General features: G+C 32.3%; 1 protein-coding gene and 1 long non-coding RNA gene across 3 annotated transcripts in view; one reads left to right on the plus strand and one right to left on the minus strand.

Moving 5' to 3' along the window:
- LOC126852728 (uncharacterized) overlaps positions 1-17,984 on the plus strand; it is a 72,471-nt gene extending 54,487 nt beyond the window's left edge. The window contains exon 3 of the mRNA XM_050597826.1: positions 16,120-17,984. Within this exon, the coding sequence (XP_050453783.1) occupies positions 16,120-17,538 (1,419 nt within the window). The 3' untranslated portion in view covers positions 17,539-17,984. The remainder of the gene's footprint in view (positions 1-16,119) is intronic.
- The window catches only part of LOC126852771 (uncharacterized), a 242,475-nt gene that overhangs the window by 156,457 nt on the left and 61,791 nt on the right, over positions 1-24,227 (minus strand). The window contains exon 1 of one of the 2 annotated variants that reach the window (XR_007687872.1): positions 22,212-22,686. The exons of the other annotated variant lie outside the window; for it this stretch is intronic. This is a non-coding gene — a long non-coding RNA (uncharacterized LOC126852771). Of the gene's footprint in view, positions 1-22,211; positions 22,687-24,227 lie in introns of those variants that run through there. 2 annotated transcript variants of the gene reach the window in all.

Consider the following 24,227-nt stretch of genomic DNA (forward strand, 5'->3'; position numbering starts at 1 on the left):
TGTCTCGAGAATCGCCAATCAATTTCAGTTTTATTTCATAGCGATCCAACATACAGGTCTAGCAATTAATCTGCTATCCAAGGATCGATGCGTTTTAGTATGACTGTAAATGACGTATCGTCTCATTTATATCGAGCATATCTACCGACATGCCGGGTATATCTTATCTTTGATTAGGTTGATCGGTTTTATTTCCTGTTTACATTGCTCCAGGTGAAAGATAATTAAAGGATAAAGGGAATATCGCAGTTCTCCTTAGATTTATTTCTCCGATGCACGCATGTTTAACATCTATCATAGAATTTAGCGTCGGATCTTTTATGCTATTATTCAAGCCTTAACAAATATTTCTTACATTCCTGATTTCAATATGATTTTCCAAGAAATTATATCCTCAAAAAACTCACATTGAAAGTTGACAATATCAATATACTATATTTTGCGAAAATTATAAAATTGCGTTCACAAATGCGATCATGTTATTATTTTATTTTACAATTACTTTGATTACGTAATCACTTGTAAGATATAAAAAAAACCAGTGTCTTAAAATTTATCTGTTAAAGATTTAATCCATAGATTGCATCCATAAATATTATTTTTTTTTTCGTTACGCCAATGTTACGTATATATGTCAGTACTAAAATTCGAGTACGTAGTTTGAGAACTGCTTCGCCACCGTGCCGCACGAAACAGCATAAGAAGCAACCCGCGGAATGCGAAACACTCGGCGGTTAATCAGAAGCGTGAAGCACGAACGGGCAGCCCGAGCTGGTCGTCTGATTATCGGTCTAACCTGAAGCCTACCAGCGAATGCAAATGAAACATGCGAAGGAAGTTCTCGCAAATATGTTACATTAGATCGAGGATAGAGATCCGTAGGTTTTCCGAAAGATCTCGCGGAATCGCGTCATCGTCGTCATTGTCATTGCAGTCGTTGAGTCGAACACGTGCTCGCTCATGTCAAACTCGTTTGATCGCCGTAATCGCTAACTTGGAATACAAATAAATTCCAAGATTTATGCAGCAAAAAGCAACAAACGGAATTTCTAAAATACTCGGTATTTGCGCGTATGAAAATTGATCTAATTGAAGTTGTTATAGTCATCGTTATGCTTTATTTTTCTTGCGTGAGGAGTATCGAACAAAAACGTAGCTCGATTTACATATTCGCGCTGTTTAATAGTCAGGGTAAATTTTTAGTTTCTAAACTACCGTGCACTAAAACTTGTATTCTGCGGAATATAAAATAATCGTAGATAGTTAAATTCAGAAAATTTGAAAAATTGTGAGTTAATGTAAAAAAAATTAAGCCGTGAAAATATTCAGAATAGTTGAAATGATGTAATAAAAATATAAAATGTTAAATTGTCACTATAAAATTTAACAAAATAAATAAGAAACTTCAGTAATCAATGTCCTTGTTAAAAAGGAGACCAATCTTTTATAAAAGTTCCATCCTTATGAATAATTTCGGCATCGTTGTACATCCTCAAGGCAACTTACGTATCCACTTTGCTCCTCCTCTAAAAGTCCGAAACATCGCTTCACACCTCACCGGCAAATTGGATCCGCCGAAGAGTCGTGTCTACCAAACCAAAGGATGCCGACGAGGTATCCTTTTGCGGTTTAAATCGGGGTCAATTTGAAAGTTAAACGAACTCTCTCGCGCGGCGCGTACATTCTCTCCTTCACGCGGCCGATCCCGAAAAAAATCCCAATTTAGATGGATGCAAGGTCGGTATCTTTGATGGCGTAACCATAATTAGAGGCGCCATACCGCGTCTTTATAATTTTAAATATTGCCTTGTTACTTGATATTCTTCGTCCTTACGGCCACACTTTTTTCCACCGTTGCAAAATAATGATCAATCTTAAACATCACTTCAATGAAATCTAATTTTTAATTATGAAAAATATTAAAAGAAAATTGGGACGGAGGTAAGATCTCAAATAATGCACAACGCGTTAAAAAGAAATATTTGTAATATTTTTATAGCAATTCTTTCCAAAAATCCACGTTTTTATTGAGAACGAAGAAGAAATAAGAACGATCGCTATTTCGACTCGCGGTTCAATTCTTCGGATTATTTTCGCCGCGATTCTTTTCATCGCGCCTCCTCGTAAGCGTTAAAATGATCCATCTTTTTTCGCGTAAGAGCAGGTTTGCAGCTTGCATTTTACATGTACAGAATCGTCCAATTCACCCCTGCGGGTCTCCCGAAGATCGCTCGATAATGCGAGAGGCGCGACGGTGCCGCCCGATTCGAGAAACGATCTCATCAGGGCTATGCTTTTAGACGCTGGAAAATATGAGGTATGGCCAATAAATGATTTGACACTTGTAATTGCACTCTTTTAGAGGCGCGTTGGATAAGAAATTGCTCGTTCGCCATCGATATAATCGCAATTTCCTACCCGATATTGATATTCGCGTTTCAGAGATGCGACGACTTTTCATTCGTTTAATAATTGAATACTGCAGTCAATTTATTTAAATAGGATTTCTTTTTTCTATCTGTAAGATAGATTGGAAGAACTACGCAATCATATAATAATTTCTTTATGATGATGCTTTTTTAAATCTTAAACGCTCAAAAATGTGACAAAATAAGTTCTAAAAATATAAACAGATAAAACTTTGCTTATTACTTATTTGATTTTAATTTAATTAAATCTTAATCCAGTTTTGGCAGGTTCATTATTTTTATCAATTATTGTCATGATTGCTACAATACATAAATATGTATTTATTATATATGGCCATCATTAAAGCAAAGAATATTAAAGTACTTATAAAACGTGCATACGCTTTTGCAATTATCGTGATTAGTTTCACATTAAAGCAGCTTTAAGAATAGCGGAAAAGCATTGCGGAAAAAAGCCGACGAGTTTGAAAAAAAAAAAAAACGCGGGCTATCGCGTACTGTACTCTGAATTCGAATACAAGAGCTCTTGTACTGGCTAGCACTTAGGCGAGTCTCCAGTAATCTAGCGACTACCCGGCACCTACCACTTTGAATTTACTTCTCCTTTTAAATTCTTGCGCGGAAAATGATTACGGCAAATAGGCGGGCAAGTGCGAGTAAATGCGACGTATCATTACAGAGAGAAGATATTCTTTCTTTCTTTCTCTCTCTCTCTCTCTCTCTCTCTCTCTCTCTCTCTCTCTCTCTCTCTCTCTCTCTCTCTTTCGTCTCATGATTTTCCGAGAATGAACATGTGCGGCGAGCTTACAATGATATTGCTAAATAATAATCGATTTGTCATTGTCGAAAAAATGTCGCGATTGTCCTTGCATATATCAAAATCTGATTATTAAAATTGTAATGGATCTTATGTCGAGAGATTATAAGAAACTTAAGATCTTTAGATCCATTAATTTTATGATTAAAGCAATAATACGAATAAATTCTTTTTTACCTTCATCTCTCTTTAAGTGTGTCTGTATCATCTTGTTATTTAAAATCATTTAAATAATTATTTTTAAAATTGATTGCCATTTCATATCTTTTCAGAAGTAATTGTATTACTGACAAAACATTTAAACTAATTATATCTACTAATGAAAAAAATTATATATAAATAAAATAGATAACCGAGTTTAATCAATCTTAAAAGACGGATATCAAATTTATTTTATTATTGCAAACTATACATAATGACTCAATATATTCGCCATTATATATATATATATGGTGAAAGAAAAAAAGAATGTGCATTCCAGTAAATAAATCTACATAATGATTTGCCTCGTATATATCGCGTGAAGGATTGCGATATTTCAACTTCTTCTTGCTGATAAACGAGATGAAGTTTGTGTTAAGAACTTCAACGCAAAATTATCTCGCGCTTCTCATCAGTTATATACGCGAAAGAATAAATTCCATCTTGCAACAAGGTGAATTAATAAAAATAACAGCGCAATTAAGTCAGGTTTAACAGGATTCTCGTTCTAATCTACATCCATTTGCACATTATGAGAAAGAAATGAGACCAGGAGATATAAAGTCTGAATAAAGATAGTCGCATCTTGATAAATACTTCAAATTCTTTCTCAACGAGATAAAGGTTCAAGCTGATTCAACATTCATGGATACGATATAAATCTTGCAATACATTTTCTTTTTACTTTTCTAAGTTTTTTTTTAATTTATAAATAGAAGAATGAGAAAAAAAAATTTAATTGATTTTCATTAACATTTTTACAAAAAGGACTGTGTTTGACTCGAATATCAGCACGTATTAATTTTTAATATTGCTGAATATATTTTCTCTAAAGTTTTTTAACATTCCTGAGGGTTAACTTCGTCTGTGTATAATACTCTCTCTTTCACTATTATTCAGGTATTTACTAACGTTAAATCCTCTTGTAAAGATTGGGTAACAAAAATTCTTCACTCATACAGTTTTATTAAAAAGAGGTTTGCCCTGATTTTACCGCAATTTAGTCACGAGTGGTTTTCGTGCAAATTGTAGTGGGGAAATTATGTTACGCTAAATTATACTGCACGAAAATTGACAGTAAATTGGTCCGCTGATCATCTCGCATTTTTGTTGATAAAATCTTTCTGAAGCCACATAAACGTTACATAAAGTTTAGCTACTTACGATTTGGATATTCAGTTAAGTAATTCTTAAATGTTGTATCAATTACGCATTTTATTTTACAAATAAGCCTAATGGCACAAAGTATTAATTAAAAAAAATAATCATGTATATTTATATTATCTCGATTAAAAATAAAAGTAAAATAAGTTTAAAGCATAATTGCCTCTAAAATCTTCTACACATTCATTTTTATTCGATACTTAATTTATTTCGATAATAATTTAATCAATTTACAAAAAATAATACGGATTAATTATTTTTATTTTTTAATAGAAAGCAATATTTAATTTGAAATTATTAATAATTATTATTAATTAATAATTATTAATAATTATTTATAATTAATAATAATTATTAATAATTTTGCTTGTTTAAAAATAGTGAATGGATCAGATGATCTAAGTGTATCTATGTAAATCAAACCGCTTGCATTCGATTCAGGAAGTTCTCGGGAAATAGATTGCATCGCGTAGCAAGATAGCATCGGCGCCCGCGAGGATGCGGTCGATTTCCACGAGAAACGTAGCGCCCGGCTAATTATCTTAAATACTTAATTTGTACCCCGTGGAATTTTTGAGAATTCTCGCCGCGCCCGCATCAAATAACTTCAAAGGCGGATCTTGGCGGAACGGAAATCGGAGGGATATGGAAATCGCGTCGCGAAGATTACTCGGATAAAAGATAAATGAAATTTAGTTGCGCATGCGGGTGATTATTTTCGAGACACTTGTGTATGTGTGCGTGAATTTCGAATCTATTGAATCTTTGCTTTTAGATTAGAAATTTTGAGAAACGCGATTTCTTCTCGTGATATACAAGAATATGATGCTAAAAAATAACACAAATAATATGAAAAACAAAAAAATAGTTCTTACAAAGAGCGTGAATTAAAATTCTCATGGCGAACATAAATTTTGTAAAAATGTTTCGTCTTAAAGTGTGACTGGACTACGTATTGATTTGCATAAGATGTATTTGCGCAAAGATCCAGATATGTGAAATAATGTTTCACCTGCGATTCTCTGAATTTTTTGTACCATTTTTGAAATCATGTCCCGCTCCGAGCACAAAGATGCTTATCGATGTCATAAAATAACTTGCAGCGAGAATTAAATTAAATCGGATTATGCCATCGTTGCCACGACGATGTAAATATTCGGCAGCGCGGTATCGAATACGGACAATTTCCATTTTCCTCCATTCGAGTCATAATTCGACTGGTACTCGATCGCTGTGCATTCGAGATAACGATTCTCCACTGCAAGCATCCATTAAATACTGCCAGAGTATTACGATGAAGAAACATTACTGAATGCTGGTTATTTGTACAAAGTGTTTGCAACTTTTTACAATGTATCTTCATGAAATTATATATATATATATACATATTAATTTTCTATTTACAAATTTATGAGAGAAGTAATGAACAGAGATATTCAGCAAAGAAAATAAAAAAATTTATCAAAAATTTAAAAATATATAAATCTTTGTTACGCTTAATCGCTATAATTATTTTTAAAACGTATCAGAGATTTTAAATTGTTTGCGAAAAGGGCTAGAATTCTATCAATTATATTGAAATTTTCGAAAATGAGATTATCGTTAAACCATCCATTTTCCGCTCTACGAATCCATAATTCGTTCACCCTGCGGCTTCAGCTCAATCTCAACCAGCTATTCGCTTGAGAACGCCATGAAACACTTGATAATACCTGGAGGTAGTGCAAAAAGGGAAGTGCGAATATCAGACAGCGTCATTTACTTTTACATTTCAACGATTCTCGATTGGATTGAATGTATCTTATTGCAGATAAAATCAAATGCATGTTGCACAATAATATTTTAATTTTAGAAATGTTATATTTTTATTTTAATTTTATATTATAATTTTATATTATAGTTTTATTACTGTATATTTGTAATATAATATTATAATAATTATATGCAAAATTATTTATTTTTAGATTTATAAAAAGTTTATTTAAAAATATTAGTTATAATTTAAAATAATTTTTATTTTGTTCATCAATTAAATAGCAAAAATGGTAAAAATCAGGTTATAAATTATTATATTGTTAATTTATACTAGTACATCATCAAAAAGAAAAAAATTTTGCGAAAATATATAAAATATATTTTTTTATTTGTAATAAAATTTTTTTGGAATAAAAAATGTGTCAATAAAATATCACAATATCTTTTTGCTAAATATTCAATATACAATTTATTTAGTTTCTGGTTCAATGCTGAGACTCAAACTTTTTCCTAAGAAAATTTCTGTGAAAATAATTCTGATATTGTAATGATTTTCACCACTGATACATTCACGAAATGATATGAAATTGCTTGTCAATTCTATCAGTATTTTTTTACCCTTCTTTTATCCCATCCGATCTCGCGCAATATGAGAAACTCTACATGGAAGAGAAGGCGGAGAAGAGGGCAAAGATATGAGCGTAACGAGGCGAGCCGGCCGCCCACGCAATCGATAAGTAGCGCTGCCGCAGGGTCTCCCCCTTGATGAGACGCGATTCCAGACCAACCTTTATCCATCGCGATAGATAGTAGATGTACATAAATTAACACACGGGCGAAGCGAGCCAAGCGGAGATAAGCACGAGCGATTATAGCGGCTCGGTGAATACTCAAAGCAATTCGAATTTGCCTTCTCGCCGCGGCTCTGATCTAGACGACTCACGAATCAATAAAATCAAACGAGCCGAATAAATAGCGATAAAGCTCGCTAAAGATTTTATTCTCGTCTGACTTGAATTTTACTATTAGTATTTTGATTATCCGCAATTGAAAAAGGAGTTTGAAGATAAATAATCCCATTGTTATAAAATAATACATTTATTAATTTTAATATGTATTAATAAAATTTATCCAACTTGTTTATTTAGTATTTTATTTATAGATATATATTCTTTTATATGACATTTTTTCTTTCATGATTTATCTAATTTAAGAAAAGTCATTTTTACAATTATAATTTATAATTATTTGAATTTTTAAATAATCTTCACATTTCTAATAATCGTCTAGTCTTAACAAAGACCTCTCATCTTAACAATAAATAATAAAAATAAAATAATTAAAAAATAATTAAAATAATAATTAAAATATAATAAAATGAAAATTAATTAAAATAATAATTAAAATATAATAAAATAAAAAATAATTAAAATAAGAATTAAATATAATAAAAATATAATAAAATAAAATATAATTAAATATAATTGAATGTAAGAAAAATAATTAAAAGAATTCTGCTCTGAATCATTTATACGATAATCGCATACAATGTATTATGAGACCTAAGATGATCGCATTTAGCATTGAATGCGCAGCCTAAAGTCTCACGTTGGTCGAAAACAATTCTCGACCCTTGCTTTCGACGTCAAACAACAGCGGGGGGTTGTTTCTCGGCCGGCTTTCAGGTTTAATTAGCCGCCGGCCTTATCGAGAAACAGGGTATCGCACATAAATACACTCAGGCGACTCCAGACTCGTTGATCCCGGGATAAGTCAATTCTCAGATTTTTTTTCTCGCCGTGAAGCAACCTCTTTTTTTACGATTTTGGCGCACATGTACGACTCGCGCGTGACAATCGGCCAATGGAAAACTGATGTTTCTTACTCTGTCTGTCAGTTATGTCATCGGATGGATAAATTCTACTGATATCCCGAAAAGGATTTTATTGCGCCCTCACACAAAGATGTTTTTATTGTATTTTTTTTTAATGCTTTAATTTACAAAGTGTCTAAAATTAATTTGTTTAGTGTACAGAAATTTGTTAGATGCCATTATGCTTGAAATTTGTGAGAGAGAATTTGAAGAATAAACTTATATTTTTAAGAAAATAATTTGTAATTTTATATAATTTTGGAAATATTAATAAAATAAAAAATATTATTATTCAAAAACGTTTGGATAAGATTTCTAAAAAAGTATTTATAAATATTACACACATATTTATATATATGTAATTAAATCTAGCGTTAATTTTTTTATAGCCAGAAATATTATAAAAAAAATATTTTAAGTTGAAATTTGAAAACTGGTTATTATTTTTATATTAATTATTATAATATCTATTGATAGTTTAAATACGTTCTACTAATAAAATTTAATGATGAATTAATTAATTAATTTTTTGTCTAAATAGTCATCAAATAGAAATATTTCTAAATGCAAAGTTAAAAACGATGTAGATGAAATAATAAATAAAAGTTTCGTATCTCTTTGATTATTTTGAGGAACAGGTTTTAGTAGGACCTATCTATCTTCGGCTTTGTCCTTATATAACGTAAAACATGTGCATGTAACGAAGATGCGTCTAAATTCATAAATTATATCCCAAATCAGATATGTTCTTTATTCATTTATTTGTGTAGGATTATTACTTTCAGAAATATTATCTCAAGCAGTGTAAATACTAGGTATATCGATAAGTAATTATGCCAAAATCTCCAATTTTGATTCTGTATAGTTTTTTTTTTTCAAACTAAGAGTTATATTTCATAAAGATATGCTCCAATAAAAAGAAAAAGTTTCATCATTCAAATTTTTTCTAAAACAAATAAAATAAACGGAAATAAAGTATAGCAAAAATGGGATATGACGCGGTTCTAACATTCGAGACGCGTTCGAAATCTCGCGTTTCATTTATCACGATAGTCAAAGGTTAATCCGTGAGAATCGTTCCCTCCGATCTTCTCGCGGTTCCAACAAAACGGGATCAAGTTCTCCGTTCGATATTTTATCAACATCCAATCTGGGTGGATTCTCGTTAAAATCGGACACGGCGCTCGTCCCTACGTCCGATCCCCTCGTACATCAGGCCCCACGAGACCACATTCGCCCCTTTTCCCGTAATACACGCATACGAATACTGTTACACGTAACTCTTTCTCTCGGATCGTCTTCTTCTCTTGACTAGTCGTTACAACATAATTCAAGTCGCCGACACGAGCACAAATATTATGATAGACGGCCGTTTATGCGCCGTGCACAGGTCCGTGTCGGATGGCGGGGGAGAGAGGCCCGAGACAGACTCTCCCTCTCTCTTTCTTTCTCAAAAGAAAGAGAGAGAGAGAGAGAGAGAGAGAGAGAGTTCCATCTCGTTTCGGAGACCAAAAGAACGAACTCGGGGGATTCTCTCTCACAATGACGGCGCCAACTGGCGGCTTGTGGGTGGACGTTCGAAAACATATCTAAATAATTCTACGGAGGCGGAACCTGCTCCGAGAACGCTCGCGGCTAAACCCTTGTCCCCTCTTTAGGATTTTCAAATTTTCGTCCTACAGGAATTCTCCCGATTTTTACGATCGCGGGAATCATTGCGCGAATGGGATCGTGAACATCGATCGACTCGATGGGACTCGTGATAGAAACCGGATGGACGCGACATTGAAACGTTTGGTGTTTCTCGAGATATAACGATCATGTTATAAAAGTCGCAATCCTCGAATATTTGTCGAAATTTATGGAAATTAAAAAAATAATCGATATTTAATAAATTAATGATCTCAAATTAATCTTATCCTTAGAACATTATGAGTTATTCTATTTTAGATATCGGAGGATGCAATGAATTATGCTATTTTTCAAATCTGAAAATTTTGGAATTTATTCTTATGATATTATATCATATAATTTTAATGCTACAATACATATAAAATTTCATTTTTTTTGTTGACTACATTGTCATTATTTGATGTGTATTTAGTCACTCAGGAATGAAAGCGATTCTTTTAGAGTCCTCCTTATGTATTACACGCGATTTTTATTCCCAACATCTCGCAGCAGGATACTCATCAGGGTCTTCCCTGTGTCTGGCACGTGATGCCAGAAAAAAAAAAACCATCACCTTCGTCGGTTGGGATTAAGAAGACAATTTGACGGAAAGAAGATTACTCGACGCCGCGCTGCTAAAGAACCGCTGACGCTTCCTCCTCTAATACGTCTCGCGTGATAGATTAACGACGTATTTCGCGTACTTTACAATTTTTCATCTGACATTGTCGAAACAAGGATAAACTGTGTAACTCGAAAGATTACACCGCCACGTCAGTTTCGCAACCACAGATCCAAATGCCAAGGCTGTAAATCCGCTTGAATATCCAATCGAACGATATCTCGCGACGCGCCTCGAGAGACGACGACGACGAGCAAAAAATCCTTTATCAAAATTAGCGGCTTTATCGAGAAGAGAACAAACATCGTTTTGCGCTTGACTCTCGCATCAGGGATCGCCAACCTGTCTATACGATTCCGTAAGTCGTTCTCCATCTCGAGAATTTTATTTCCCGTAACATTGTAAATCGATTACATCGCAATAAAAATGTACGCATATCGATCGTATGCTAAATTCGTTCCGTTTTAAGCCTTTTGGGTATGAATGGGACGAAATCTTGTTTGTCACGCGCGAGAGAAAAAAATCCGGGATCCGTTTCTTTTTCTTGGGAATACAAATCTTCCTTTCGTCTATAGCATCTATTATATATGGGAACCGAGAAGTGCCGAGAGTGCACACACATATATATATATATATATATATATATATATATATATATATATGTATACATTGATCTTTAGTCACATTTAACTTGGATCTTCTGCTGAGCAAAATTACGATCACGATGTCTGACGTTTAACGTGCAGCGTGCATATGACATACATATGTTTCGATCCTATCCTATTTTATAGCTCCGCCTTTTTCATGCATAGAGCAATGCAACTAGTAATTGATCACATTGATCGCAAAGATAAACATCTCGCAAGTCAGAATAAATGGAAGAAAGTGATTAAAATATGCATATATCAAGAAAAAAAGAAAATAATAAGACCAAAATCATCGAGATATATGATAATAATTTTTATTGATATTTTTGAAATTATTATTCTGTTAATTAGTTTAGTTATTCGAATATCAAAGATCAAATAATAATTTATAATTTGTTATAAAATAATAATAATTAATATATTTATCACGTGTCAAATGGAAAAAAATAAGAAAAATATGACATTTTTGCATAGAAATTATACAGAAAGATGAAAGACCGCAGCATGATAACCGTGGCACTATTATCCGTCTCCAAACCGTAAAAATGTAAATCCGACAAAATTGCAAGTATGTGTGTGACTACTACATGTATAATCGAAACGAAAGCTTTAATCCCATGATTTATGATTATTGACGCGCGATGCCTGTACCCTCCTTGAATCAGTGTCTAATAACGCAATTAATTTGCTAATTGGATTAGAGGTAACGCATTTCTTTTATCGATATATAACAAATTACCGTGACGCGATTATAGGACAAATAAATTTTGTCCCAGCGGTTTCTTTACCAGAACTGATTCGAAACCCAGATACGCAATATTCTTATATCCTTCGATTATTTACGATCATTTCGATTAAAGAAAAAAATGTGAAGAGATATTTACTATTTCGTAAAAAAATTAGCATAAAACATTTTAGAATTTAATCCTATTGATTTTATCGCAAATATAGAAAATTAATTAAAAAATTTTAAAAACTTGGTCGACCTGTTATTGATGTTAATATAAGAAAGTTTTATACATAATAAAAGTTATTAAAAAAGCGAAATATTGAATATACTTTCGTGGCACATTTTCAGCATATTTTTTCTTGCTATCAAAAGCTCATTATTTGCGCGCACGGATATAATTTTTAATTAAATTTAATTGTTACGATTAATAACCTATAGTGTATTAATCTTGTTTTTTTTTTTTTTAATTTTCTCCAAGTACTGATAATGGTGTCCCATTATCAAACAATATAAAAAATAATCAGCAATACTTTTAAGGCTCTTCCAACAATTGGTTTTACGTGTACGTGCAAATATGCACGCACACTCAATTTTCAGCTGCGTAATTACGCGATAAAGAATTATTCGCAATTCGTTATCATGACACGACCCTAATTATTATCATCAACTCGATTGCACCTCGTTAATTGCACGGAATGGAACACAAAGCATCTGCTGCGTGCGCTTTTAAATTACATCTTTTGAAGAATGTTGTTGTATTAAAATACGAAATAATTTTTATATATCTTAAATTAAAATTTATGCAAATAAAATATTTATTTTTGATGTTGCTAGTAAAACGTATTTTTTTTTTTAATTACAAATTAATTAAATATATTTGTTTAAATTAAAGCCAAAATAAAAATCTAAAAGTTTAATGTAAAATAATTACATTAAATAATATAATATTTAATATTAAATAAATTTTATTTCTTGCTCACAAATAAATTTATAAAGTTTGCGTTATAAAAGGTATGAGTATTGTAAAATTTATGTATTCATATTTTTTATTCGTTCTCAGCGATTTAATTCAATCAAATATCATCATTTATGTATAAGATAGGCATTATTAATCCAAACATTATGAGAAAATAATAGTTGAGAGGAAGTCAATGCACATAGTGCTGTTTATAATGTGAGATTTGAATCTCGAATTTCAGTCACTATGCTAACAGCTGACTCTCCCTTCTCGTGACAACGAGAATCTTCAATCATTAGAGTCACAGATGCGTATAGAAGTGCACGGAAGCGCTTTCTTGTTCTAGAAGACTAAAATAGAACCACGAAAGTGTTCCAGTACGAAATGGTAGTCAGGTATTCGGGCAAATTCTTCAACAAGTGAGCGTGATATAAGTATGAGCGATTTATCTTAATCCTACCGCGGAAAAAGCCACATTGTTCGCAATCATTAGGAGCTAATTATTTTCGTGTAAGAATGTGGTTAATTCACTAATCATCGATGAAATGTCACCTATCCGCATCGTATACTTTACGAAGCTATGCGATCAAGTAAGCGACACAAAAACCGGTGCCTTTTTGCGGTAATAGCGTTAATAATTAGCACTGTGTAAAAAGCGATTTAATTATAATGATGGTAAAGACAAAAAGATGCGTCGCTAAGACGCATTAGTAGAAAAATAGATGGATTCATATCTAATTTGCAATGTTTATATAATCGACGATAATAGCATGTGACAATAATGAATAGTATAAAATCTAATATGAATATTAAAAATGGAAAAATATTCTAAAAAAAAATATTTTTTTTCAAATATTATTACTCAGATAATATCTTTTATACATAAACAATTATTTCATTTTTATTACTCATCATAGTTGAGCTAAAAACTGGTTAGACTAAAAAATTCCAGCGCGCCTAAAGAAAGCATTGATCACGTACAAATGCATTCTAATAGATATATGTGAAAATATAGCGAAGATAATATTTTCCAATTAATAGTAGTAGCCTTGAGGAATCGGAAAGGATACGCGATCGATTATATGTTTCTTTATTTTTGTTTTCTGCATCTCATTGACCGGCCATCGTCGCTATGCTATTTTCCATTGCTAATAATTGATAACCTGGTAACAGATATTTAATGATCCGTGTATCAAACGCCAATAACGCCTTAATAAGACATCCTATATACCAAAACTAATAGAGAATGTGCAATTTAATCAATTTTGTACAGTTTCTCATATCTATTTTTTTCTATAGTATTTTTAAAATTATATTTTATAAAAGAAATCATCAATGTACCTTAAAAAATATTTATTTGAAAAAAATCAAAGAGAAATATCGCTTCTCTCGAAATTTTATTATAATTTAATTGCAACAAAGTTTTACTTTTTTTTCCAAATTCTATACATTTAATTTATCAAATAACATTTTGACGTTCTTCCAAAAATTTTACCTACATTTTTGCATATATTATTACAGTATATATTAATCTTGGCATCTTGCATCGTACTTCCGCTATTATTAAAACAGTTGCCAAAATTACTCGAGTCATTATTGTCAAAATAATCTACCAAACTTGCTAATCACCTTTGGAAAGGAGTTGCTGTTTAAACTATAAAAAATTTATTCCAAAGATTTCAAAATTTAAGAAATGTCAATAAAAAAATTTTGAAAAAACTTCTAGAATGAAATTTCTGGCTCTTTCCCTTAGATAACTAAAGTTCCTTATATTTAAAAAAAAGGTCTTGTGAATGTTTATAACGTTTTTTTCTCATTTATTAACTTATCGTTAAAATGTAAATTAATTTTCCAAATTTTGTTTATAATATATCCTTGACTATCTTGTAATATTCACCGACTTTCAATATACTACGTTTATATTGATTTTTATGGCAATCCGTGCCAGAAATAAAACATTGCTAATCCGTTAAATATGAGGTGAGAAACAAATTGACTTTGGCTTCGTCTCGCGTAGATCGTTCGACATAGTATTTGAACGCATATTTATACACATATGTTGCGTACAGACCAGCTTGCTCATATGACAGAAGAAGATATTTGTTAGGAGAAGTTATGTGACTGATTTTAATCTCAAAGGCATATTTTCATTTTTCCCGTAATTAGATCAAAAATCACAAAATTTAAAAAAACATCTTGATATCTTGATATTTATTATTCTCTACTAAAAATGTTTAATCGGTTAATTAATTATGCGAATATACATATTTTTAAAAAATTAATTAATTAAGTATATTCTCGCAATATTAAATAACCGTTTGTAGTCTTTTTTTTGGCTCTTTATTTAAAGTATATACGAATGCAGCATGCGTACCATTGTAACAGAATGAAGAAGCTGGAACTGCTCATCTTTGCTTAATTTAACCGAGAAACAATGTAATATTCTGTCAAAAATACTGCCATTTCCGTTTATCTGTAAGTCATTATAAAACAAGCAGCAAAATCATGAAAGCCAGCCAGCGAAAATGTAATGCCTATATCTTGTGTACCATTAGTCTGTCGGTTGGTTTCGCATTATCCTTAATTCTTTGCTAGAAAATTAACGCTTTAACTGACGTTAACCTCGTTTTGTATCGTCAATTATTGCCCACATCAAATAGAAACAAAATATCGAGAGCCTACCTATGCGAGAGTTTAATTAAGGGGGCATACTCGTTTGAAAAATGAGTACATTTTCTAGATTTTTTGCAGCGCAACGACTTGATAAAGATTTTTAATTTTTTTTTTTTATAATATTAATACAATATTATTAATTACTTAAATGAAAATTTTCAGCTTAAAAAAATGTTTTTTTTTTTTAAAGCTATATGAATATTTGCAGACCTCCTCCAATTTTACAAAGTGCATGAAAATGTTCGTTTATCATATCTGAAATAAAAAATCCAAGTATTTTTTTATTAAGCATATTAACTATCTGCTATCCAAGCATTTTTTCAAAATAAAAAAAAATAACAAAATACCGGCGTGTTGCAAAAAAATTTTCTTCTTTCCGAAAAAAAGTCTATCTTTTTTTTTGTTTATAACAAAATCATAAAATATCAAAAAATGATTTATGAGATATATGAACTTTGTCCTAACTTGTCAAAAACTCTTATCTCGCACTAAAAATTTTAACAATTCTAACAATAAAAATTTTTTAACGCAATAAAATACTTGCTATTTATGAAGATACTATTTTGTTTTCTGTTTTAGCGCGAGTACACAGAGGACTGCGTCTTCAACGAGACCTTGGAGCAGCACAACTACAATACGTACAGTTCGGTACGCTGGTCCACAGCAAAGAAGACGCTGTACCTCGGCCTGAATCGCCACGGCCAACCGAGGAGAGTACAAACTAAGGGTCACAACCTGGGAAGACTGTCGGCCTACGCCCGGGTGTTGACGCAGATGGCTCCGTTTGATCGCGTGGAAGCTCTACAGAGGCGGATGCAGGGCGCACAGCACAATGTGCGCCATCGGCATCACGGCCATCGTCGTCTACACGCCGGTGACGTAGCGCAACAGTCCATCTGTCCCACTCTGCCGGATCAAGAGAAGGACGGCAGGGACAGGTTCAGATGCCGTAAACGAAAGAAAAGGAAGAAGCGGAGGCGACGGTGCCGACCGGGCGAACAGCCCGGTCCCCAGTGCCGAGTCGTCGAGGGATCTACCGTGAGTCCCACAACGGACATCGACGCGACTTCGGAGATGAGCAGCATCACCACCCCGGAATCTAAGCGATCCTGCGAGGGGGCGGCCAGCGAGGAGGCCTGCAGACGTCAGGCTCTTTCGGTACCGGCGAAGAAGCGGAAGTCGCGGATAGACGGCGGCGGCGGCAGCGGTGGGAATCTCACGCTCAACAACGGTAAGAACAAAGCATCAACGTCAAACGCGAAAAAGCCAAACGTCAACGTCGCCGATAGTCAAAGTAAAAAGCCTGATTTGACGGACGGGAAAAAGACGAAGAGGAGGGGCCCGCCGAGGAGAGGGAACGCGATGATGCCGCTGTCCCGGAAGCAGTACGAGTCTACCACGGTCCGGGTCTTTTCGCCTCTAACAGCGCCCACCAGCGAGGTGCAGCGGGTCTCGACAGCCACATCGTCCTCGTCGCCGTCTCCTCCTGGTGTGTCAACCGCTCCCTCTTCCGCCGGAAGGCCGAATTCGCCCTCGTCTGGCCGTAGGAAACCGTCGCCGTCTTTGAGAAATCGCGTCACGAGACCGATGAGTTCGCATAGGAAAGGAAAGTCGTTTTCGCGTTCGCCGAGTCGATCGAAATCGACGCCGATAAGCGAGATGAATCTATCGTCAACCACCAAAGTTCCTGAAACCACGAGCGCGTGGTGTGCCACATCTTTTCCTCAACTTCCTCGATCCTCGTCAATTCCCTCCTCCTCGTCCTCGCTCTGGCAGAAGTCAACCGAAAACTCTACAAATTCACCGTCGAATTCTTCGCTCGTTGACGAGGAGTCACGCTCAACCGTCACGAGCGAGTTCACGACTGAGATGGTAGAGTCGATTGCGGAGGCGACATCCAGATTGGACGAGGAGGACGGCAAAGACAATGAGTCTAGTACGATCGAGACAATACCGAGAACGACTACGAGGTTTCCTATAGAGCGGCTGGCAATGTGACGAGCTCGTTTCTCGAATGGTAGGAGGATATTTTTACGCGAATGTCATTGTAAACTTATGTGTATATAGGAATCACTCTACACGTATCACAACTCACTCTACATTCATGAACGACAAGTGTACGTGTGACGTATGATATACCGAAGTTTCAACACTCGCGATATAAGAGGATCGATGTGGTTGTGATTTCGGTAAAATCAAAATGTGTTTCGAGTTTAAGAATACTTTGAGAAGTAATAAAGTTAACATATCACGCATATAAAATTTCCTAATTTATTTAAGTGGATTATTTAAAGTATCTTTTTTATTAAAAAATTAAAATCATTAAAATTTTATAATCTTGCCGACAAAAAATTCATTCCTTATAATATTTTCAATTACGTATATGTCTTTTTATCGGACACAACATAATTAATATAATTATGTTTAAAAAAATAAGATTTTTTAAATTTTAGTTATATAGAAAAAATGATTTTTTTTTTAATATACGAGGAATACTCGTATATTATGTACGAGGAAAAATTAAAAAAAAAAAAACCAAAAAATAATTTTTAATGAAATATAAAACGCGGAAATCAAAAAAGAATTACAATATCTATAATTTGATAATAAAATTATTTATTAATAAATATCAAAGACCTCTCGATATATATTTCATGAGACAAAAAGTGTTTTAATATTGCTCGAGTTAAAGATTAATAATAGAATTTTGTTCACAGAAATCGTTTCCATGTCGATCCTCGAGGTCTACGTAGCGAGAGAGACGGTTCATGTCGAAATTCGGTTAACAATAAGAGCGAAAAGTCAGTACTCACTTGTGAGCGCGCCGGCTAAAGTGTATTTCTTACGCTTATTATCCGGAAAAGGATAATTACCGATCGCAAAAGATCGAGAGTATCAAACGGCCAAATTACGAGCACGATACACGACTTTAATTTCAAAGCACTTCCTCCTCGGTGGCAAAACAGATCACGAAACTCGTATGCAAGCGTGATAAATGAGCTAATTGCATACCTTTTACGTGGTTTCCGATAATTCGATTTTAAAACAAATACTCTTTGATTAAACAATTCTTTTATTAAAAGATGGTAAATCGATGTAATTGCTTGCAAATATGCAGTTTCTGATCTCTTTTTGTTTATGATTTTTTTCAAGCACTTTAATCAATATTTCTCTTTAAAATCTAAAAACTTAATTTTAAAAAATCTTTACATTAATAATGAAATTTATCTGTAAAAACAGTTTGTTCATAAAGTCTCTGAGAAAAATTGCATGCTACGCTTTTAAAATATATTTTACAATCGAGTCAGTTATTTTGAAAAGAATGCAAGTGTATATATATCTTTCTCTAAAAAAAAAAAAATATTTTTATTTATTTCAATAGTTTTAACAATTACAGAGTATATTTCCAACATGACAATTTAGATATGTATGCTTATTGGATATTTAAAATGTGGCTGTCTTTTATATAATGATACTATTAGATACAATCTGATCCAATTAGAAAATTACATAAGTAGAAGTCACACAAAAAATATATGTATAACCAGTTACATTTATATCAAATGGTATCAGATAAAGCATGAAAAATTTAAAAGCAAAGCATGCATGTTAATATTTGAAAAAGTTAGCACAATATTTGCAAAAAAATTGTAATATTATCGAATCAAAACGTTGTTCAAAATTAAATTTATATTAAATATGTAGATGTTGAGTAAAGTGATAATAATATTATTCTTTCTTTTTTTATGAATTCATTATGAACCACTCTCGTCTCGCCGCGTACATCGATACGTAGAAAGCTCCTTTGTATAATATATTATTGCAAACTACGTCCTAATTAGCGCGATTAGCGCATAAGTATAACAAATTAATAATGATATTTTAGTGAACGAGGAACGCAAGACAATAAGCGACTTGAAGGAAGAGATGTGTGGACGATAAAAAATCAATTCGAGCACGAAATGTAATTGTTCTCGAGGCGGTGATAGAAATCGAATCTAATTAAGAAGATGAGCTAGCCAATAAAAATTAATAGCCGCGTAAATTACGCTTCTTGTATAAAATTAAGCGAATGTTTCCGATTATGCTTAATGCAACGTTTTGTAACGAAATAATTTTTTAATTAGCATAATTATATACAAATTGCAGGATATAAAAAAAGATGAGTCTAGCTATTTACGTTTAGATACTACATGAAGAAATTTCGATGAGCGATCAAATTGTTTAAGCTCACGATTTTGCGATCAAACGCAATAAAACGCGACACTTCTAGGAGCGATATATATATAAAATTTGGAACTGTGTAAAGTAAATTCGTTTAGTGTAATCTCAATATTTATAACGAAACGAAGTGACGTACAGATTTTTCTTTTATTTGACCAAGAAGATCATTAATCAGATCGACGCAAATTGTACGGATCGATTTCTCGAGTCCACTCGATCATTTTCTCTCTCGCGCAGCCAATTTTATTTTCAAAACTCGCTTCGTGATGTTCGACAATACCGATGTGAAAATTACGAGAAGGTTCCAATTACGATTTCCATTACAATCAAAATTTGCCATATAATTAAGATTTAATCAACCAATCAAAATATTATCGTGAGCAAATAATCGATGTCTAATTATAAATTAGAACAGACCTTTAACGGAACAGATATTTAACAGAAATGTTCGCCGTTACACTTGTGTAAATTCTCCTAAATATGTAATTTTTAATTCTTTATCACAGTTCAATTTCTTCAGTTTTAATGTTATCGTAAAAAAAATATATGGCCAGAAGAAACGTTTTCCAAATAAAATTAATCGATAAAGAATCAGATAATGGCATTACGAAATACGCTCATTTATTGGAGATTTTCATTACAGTTTAAATTTTTATGAAAATTGTTCGATTATCGAATGCCGTTTGAAGAGTTCAATTACTTATTGTCAACAAAAAGCCTATCACGGCTTCTTGTTTCTCCGATTAAGAGTATCATCGAATCTAGATAGGTATCTGTGAAAAAAGCCTCAATCTCACTGCGATTTTTTTTTTTCCTTTTTTGTAGAAGCGACCTATATTAATATAGTGACATATTTATTAAAGACTTATTTATTGTAAACAGTTGAATCCGTGTACATAAGTCTACGATCATTACTCATCAATCATGCGCATCGATCATGTGTTCTACGTACGTTGTGTTTGTCTTATAGATATACGAATCCGTTGAAAATACATGATAACGTTATGTTTCTGCTCCAAGAGAGAAAACCATTTCAGTAATTCATTGAAATGCGACAGGTGAACGTCTATAATTTTATCACGCTAATATTGAAACGTTTCCATTTCGCAAAGCAAGTTTGGTTTCCCATGCATGGCAGTATGGCTCATCACACCATACATTTGATAATAGTCACTGGCAAAGTGAACTACTGCTTCCGCCAGAACTGAAATTAGACCACTTCGCAACATAACAACGTGTTCTTCGTTTAAATTTAGCATACTGTATATATATACAGAGTGTAACAGAAAAAAAGAACTTGTAATAGTAATGGATGAGGCATCTGATACTTTTTCTTTGTTTACCATCATTTAAATTATTCAATCAATTCTCGGCAAATATATGTTACTCTAAAAAATATTTCACATTAAAGCAATAATATAAAATAAGAATTACTTACTTTATAATAGACGTTGTCGAAGTGCGCAACAAAATTTTATTAGAATTACAATTAAAAAATTGTTGAAGTTTATAATATAAATGTAAAACAATGAAATTATTATTAAAACAATTTGCATTGTCTGATCGTTACACTCTATATAATAATAGTGGACTCTATGTTTCAATTACGAGACTAAATTCTGCGGAATAGATGCTAAAGCATACGATATTTTTTCGTTACATTATACTTAACAACTTCTAGCAAAAAAAAAAAAAAAAGAAAAAAAAAGGTCTTCATGTGGTCATCTCACTGTCGAGTTTTTGCAGTTCAATACGAGATCATTGATATTTTCAACAGATTTTGAATTATCTCAATAAAATAAAGGTATACATGCTCTGGAGAGTGAAGTAATAAACGTTTTGAAAAAGACTTTACGTTTAAAAGACTTACGAGTTAGTGCTCATAGACTGTATGAGTTTAACATGGAGGTAAAGTTTGTAAAATTTGGGAAGATGCACATGGATGCGCGGACGTGATGCTTATCAAGATGGTTAATTATTAAAGTAATTAGCGACATGGACTGAAGAACTTTCTAAGTTGCACGGATTTATGCACGGATAATTTCTGGTACGCTGTTTTTATGAGTAATTATATTTTCAAATTAATAGAGATGGGACGCTAGAGACAATATGTTTTTTATAGTCGTTATTATAGATATTTAACTCCCGTCCATGTCGCTCAAATTGAGATAAGAAAAATGTTTAATAAATAGCCTACATGCAAATGAAAAATTGAAAAAAAAGAACTGACTTGGAATTTAATATATAAAATGTTATTCTCTTTTTAGTAAAAAAAATCTAATTGTAATCTAAAATTATATTTCTAAAGAACCGTTGTTTTGTGAAATAATGAATGCATTTAATTATTAAAATGATTAATTAATAAAATGATACGCAAGCATGACCGCGCATCGTCGGCATAATTCCAGATTTAAAGATCGAAACAGAACCAGTCTAGCACTGCCAACTTTTTTTTTCTTTTTTTTTTTTTTTGAATTATGTATTTAATTTTTTCATAGACTGAAACACTCTATTAAGATTATAGACGAGTATTTAATTAATAAAATGACGAAAGAGGCCGTGCCGATTGAAATTTTTCGTCTGTGAATGCTTAATGTAAAAACAGACGGCATACCTAAGATATTATAATCCTAAAACGATTTCTTGTCCTCTCTAAGCAAAATATCCCGTAAATTTTCGATACCTTGTGATAGATATTTTCAGATTTTCAAAAAATCCACGACCTCTTTTCTTTTCTATCCCATTTTCCGGGAGATACATTTCTTATCGTCATCTTCGCGAAAAAGAAGAGGAAGGAGAGAGAAGGGACGAGAGCGAATAATAAAATATAATCAACGGATAGAATAAATTTCTGATTATAAATCCGAACAATTCTCGCAAATGCGCATCTCTTGCCCACTCTCTCACTTCTTGGATGCAGAACGCCATATAATTTTTAGAAGTAATAAAAGAAATATTATTGAATATATAAACGCTGCGTTATTTATTATTAAATCTTGATATATACCTAATCGTGTATAATAATTACACGTTCCTAGATATCAACAAATTCCACATTATTTTTGTTAGAAACAAGATTATCGTATATTAATATTTTCTATAATAATACGTTAAAAAATCTTAGAAAGGTAATTATATACATATATTTATCAAAGTTTTTCCCTTTTTTCTTTTCTGTTACATTCTTCATTCTTTTTTAAATTTTTCACGGTTTATTTTAATCTCGATCAAATAATTTATATCATTATGTTTTATTCAAAAATCTTTTATCTTACTTTTCATTTGAATAACACATCAGAAATTATAAATTACCGTTATTAATTTCTATATGCATTAAAAATTTATAAATAAATTAAATAAAAAATTTACGATTGCAATACATCCTCAACATTGAAAAATACGGCATTGCCATCGTAAAAAAAAAATCAAAGTTTGCTCTTCAGTTAATATATATCTTAATTGGAAAATTAAGATATGTGAATTTATAATTGCTATGTGAAATTGACAATGAAATGTTGGTACAAAAGTTCGCAAAACACTTATTGGAAACTGACGGGTAAGTGCACATAATGTAGGATGTATATATATTATAAACTTATATATATATATATATTATAAACTTATCGAGATGCAAATCCTGTCCGAGCATTTTCATAAAATTCCACGCGGAAAAATTATGTGCGATATGCTACACTTAATTCGTGCTTGCTGAATGGCATGGACATGTATAAATATTTTCGTTATACAACACAGGAATTATTACGAGCTTTGCTCTTAATGTAAAATAAGTAGCTTATCGGCAACTTCGTGACGTAAATAAGCATAAAACACACTCCGGAAACTATTAAGCCCATGTACATACACATATATGGCTTGCAAGCACGCAGAAATATGGAAGCATATAGAATATGGAGCGGCACTCATACTCTCCTTTGTTGTCTGCCTCTCCTCCCATTGTCGTTCTGTACTATAATTAATGATCGATGCTACGATAAAGCATAAAAGTCGCTCTGTGCAAGGAAAAAGTACGTAGATTGCGGTGCATTGTCCGTTACCCTGTATTTACGTAATTCCTTACGTGCCCTTCAAACAATTGTCTTTTAATAATCGTATTTTCAGCGTAAAAATGTTACCGCCGTTTTTTAAAACATTATTTTTCACCGAAATTAAACTTGCCATGCTATATTTTAGCTTTACACATAAAAATTCCGAGTCTAAAAATATTTCATATTATTTATGTAAAATTATAAATTTTAATATTTGCAAAAATTTATCTCTTAAATATTCATTATAAAAATATGTTAATAGAGAAATGTTATATTAAAGCTGCTTTAGATTATTTATAATTTATGAGAAAATTCAAAACAAGTGTTTATTAATTACTCTGTTGTCACAAATTGTAAATAATTAAAAAAATAATTAATAATTAATTTAATAGATGTATGTAAGCATATATTATGCAT

This window comes from Cataglyphis hispanica, chromosome 11 (genome assembly GCF_021464435.1).
Source record: "Cataglyphis hispanica isolate Lineage 1 chromosome 11, ULB_Chis1_1.0, whole genome shotgun sequence".
In the NCBI taxonomy this organism is placed as follows: Eukaryota; Metazoa; Arthropoda; class Insecta; order Hymenoptera; family Formicidae; genus Cataglyphis; species Cataglyphis hispanica.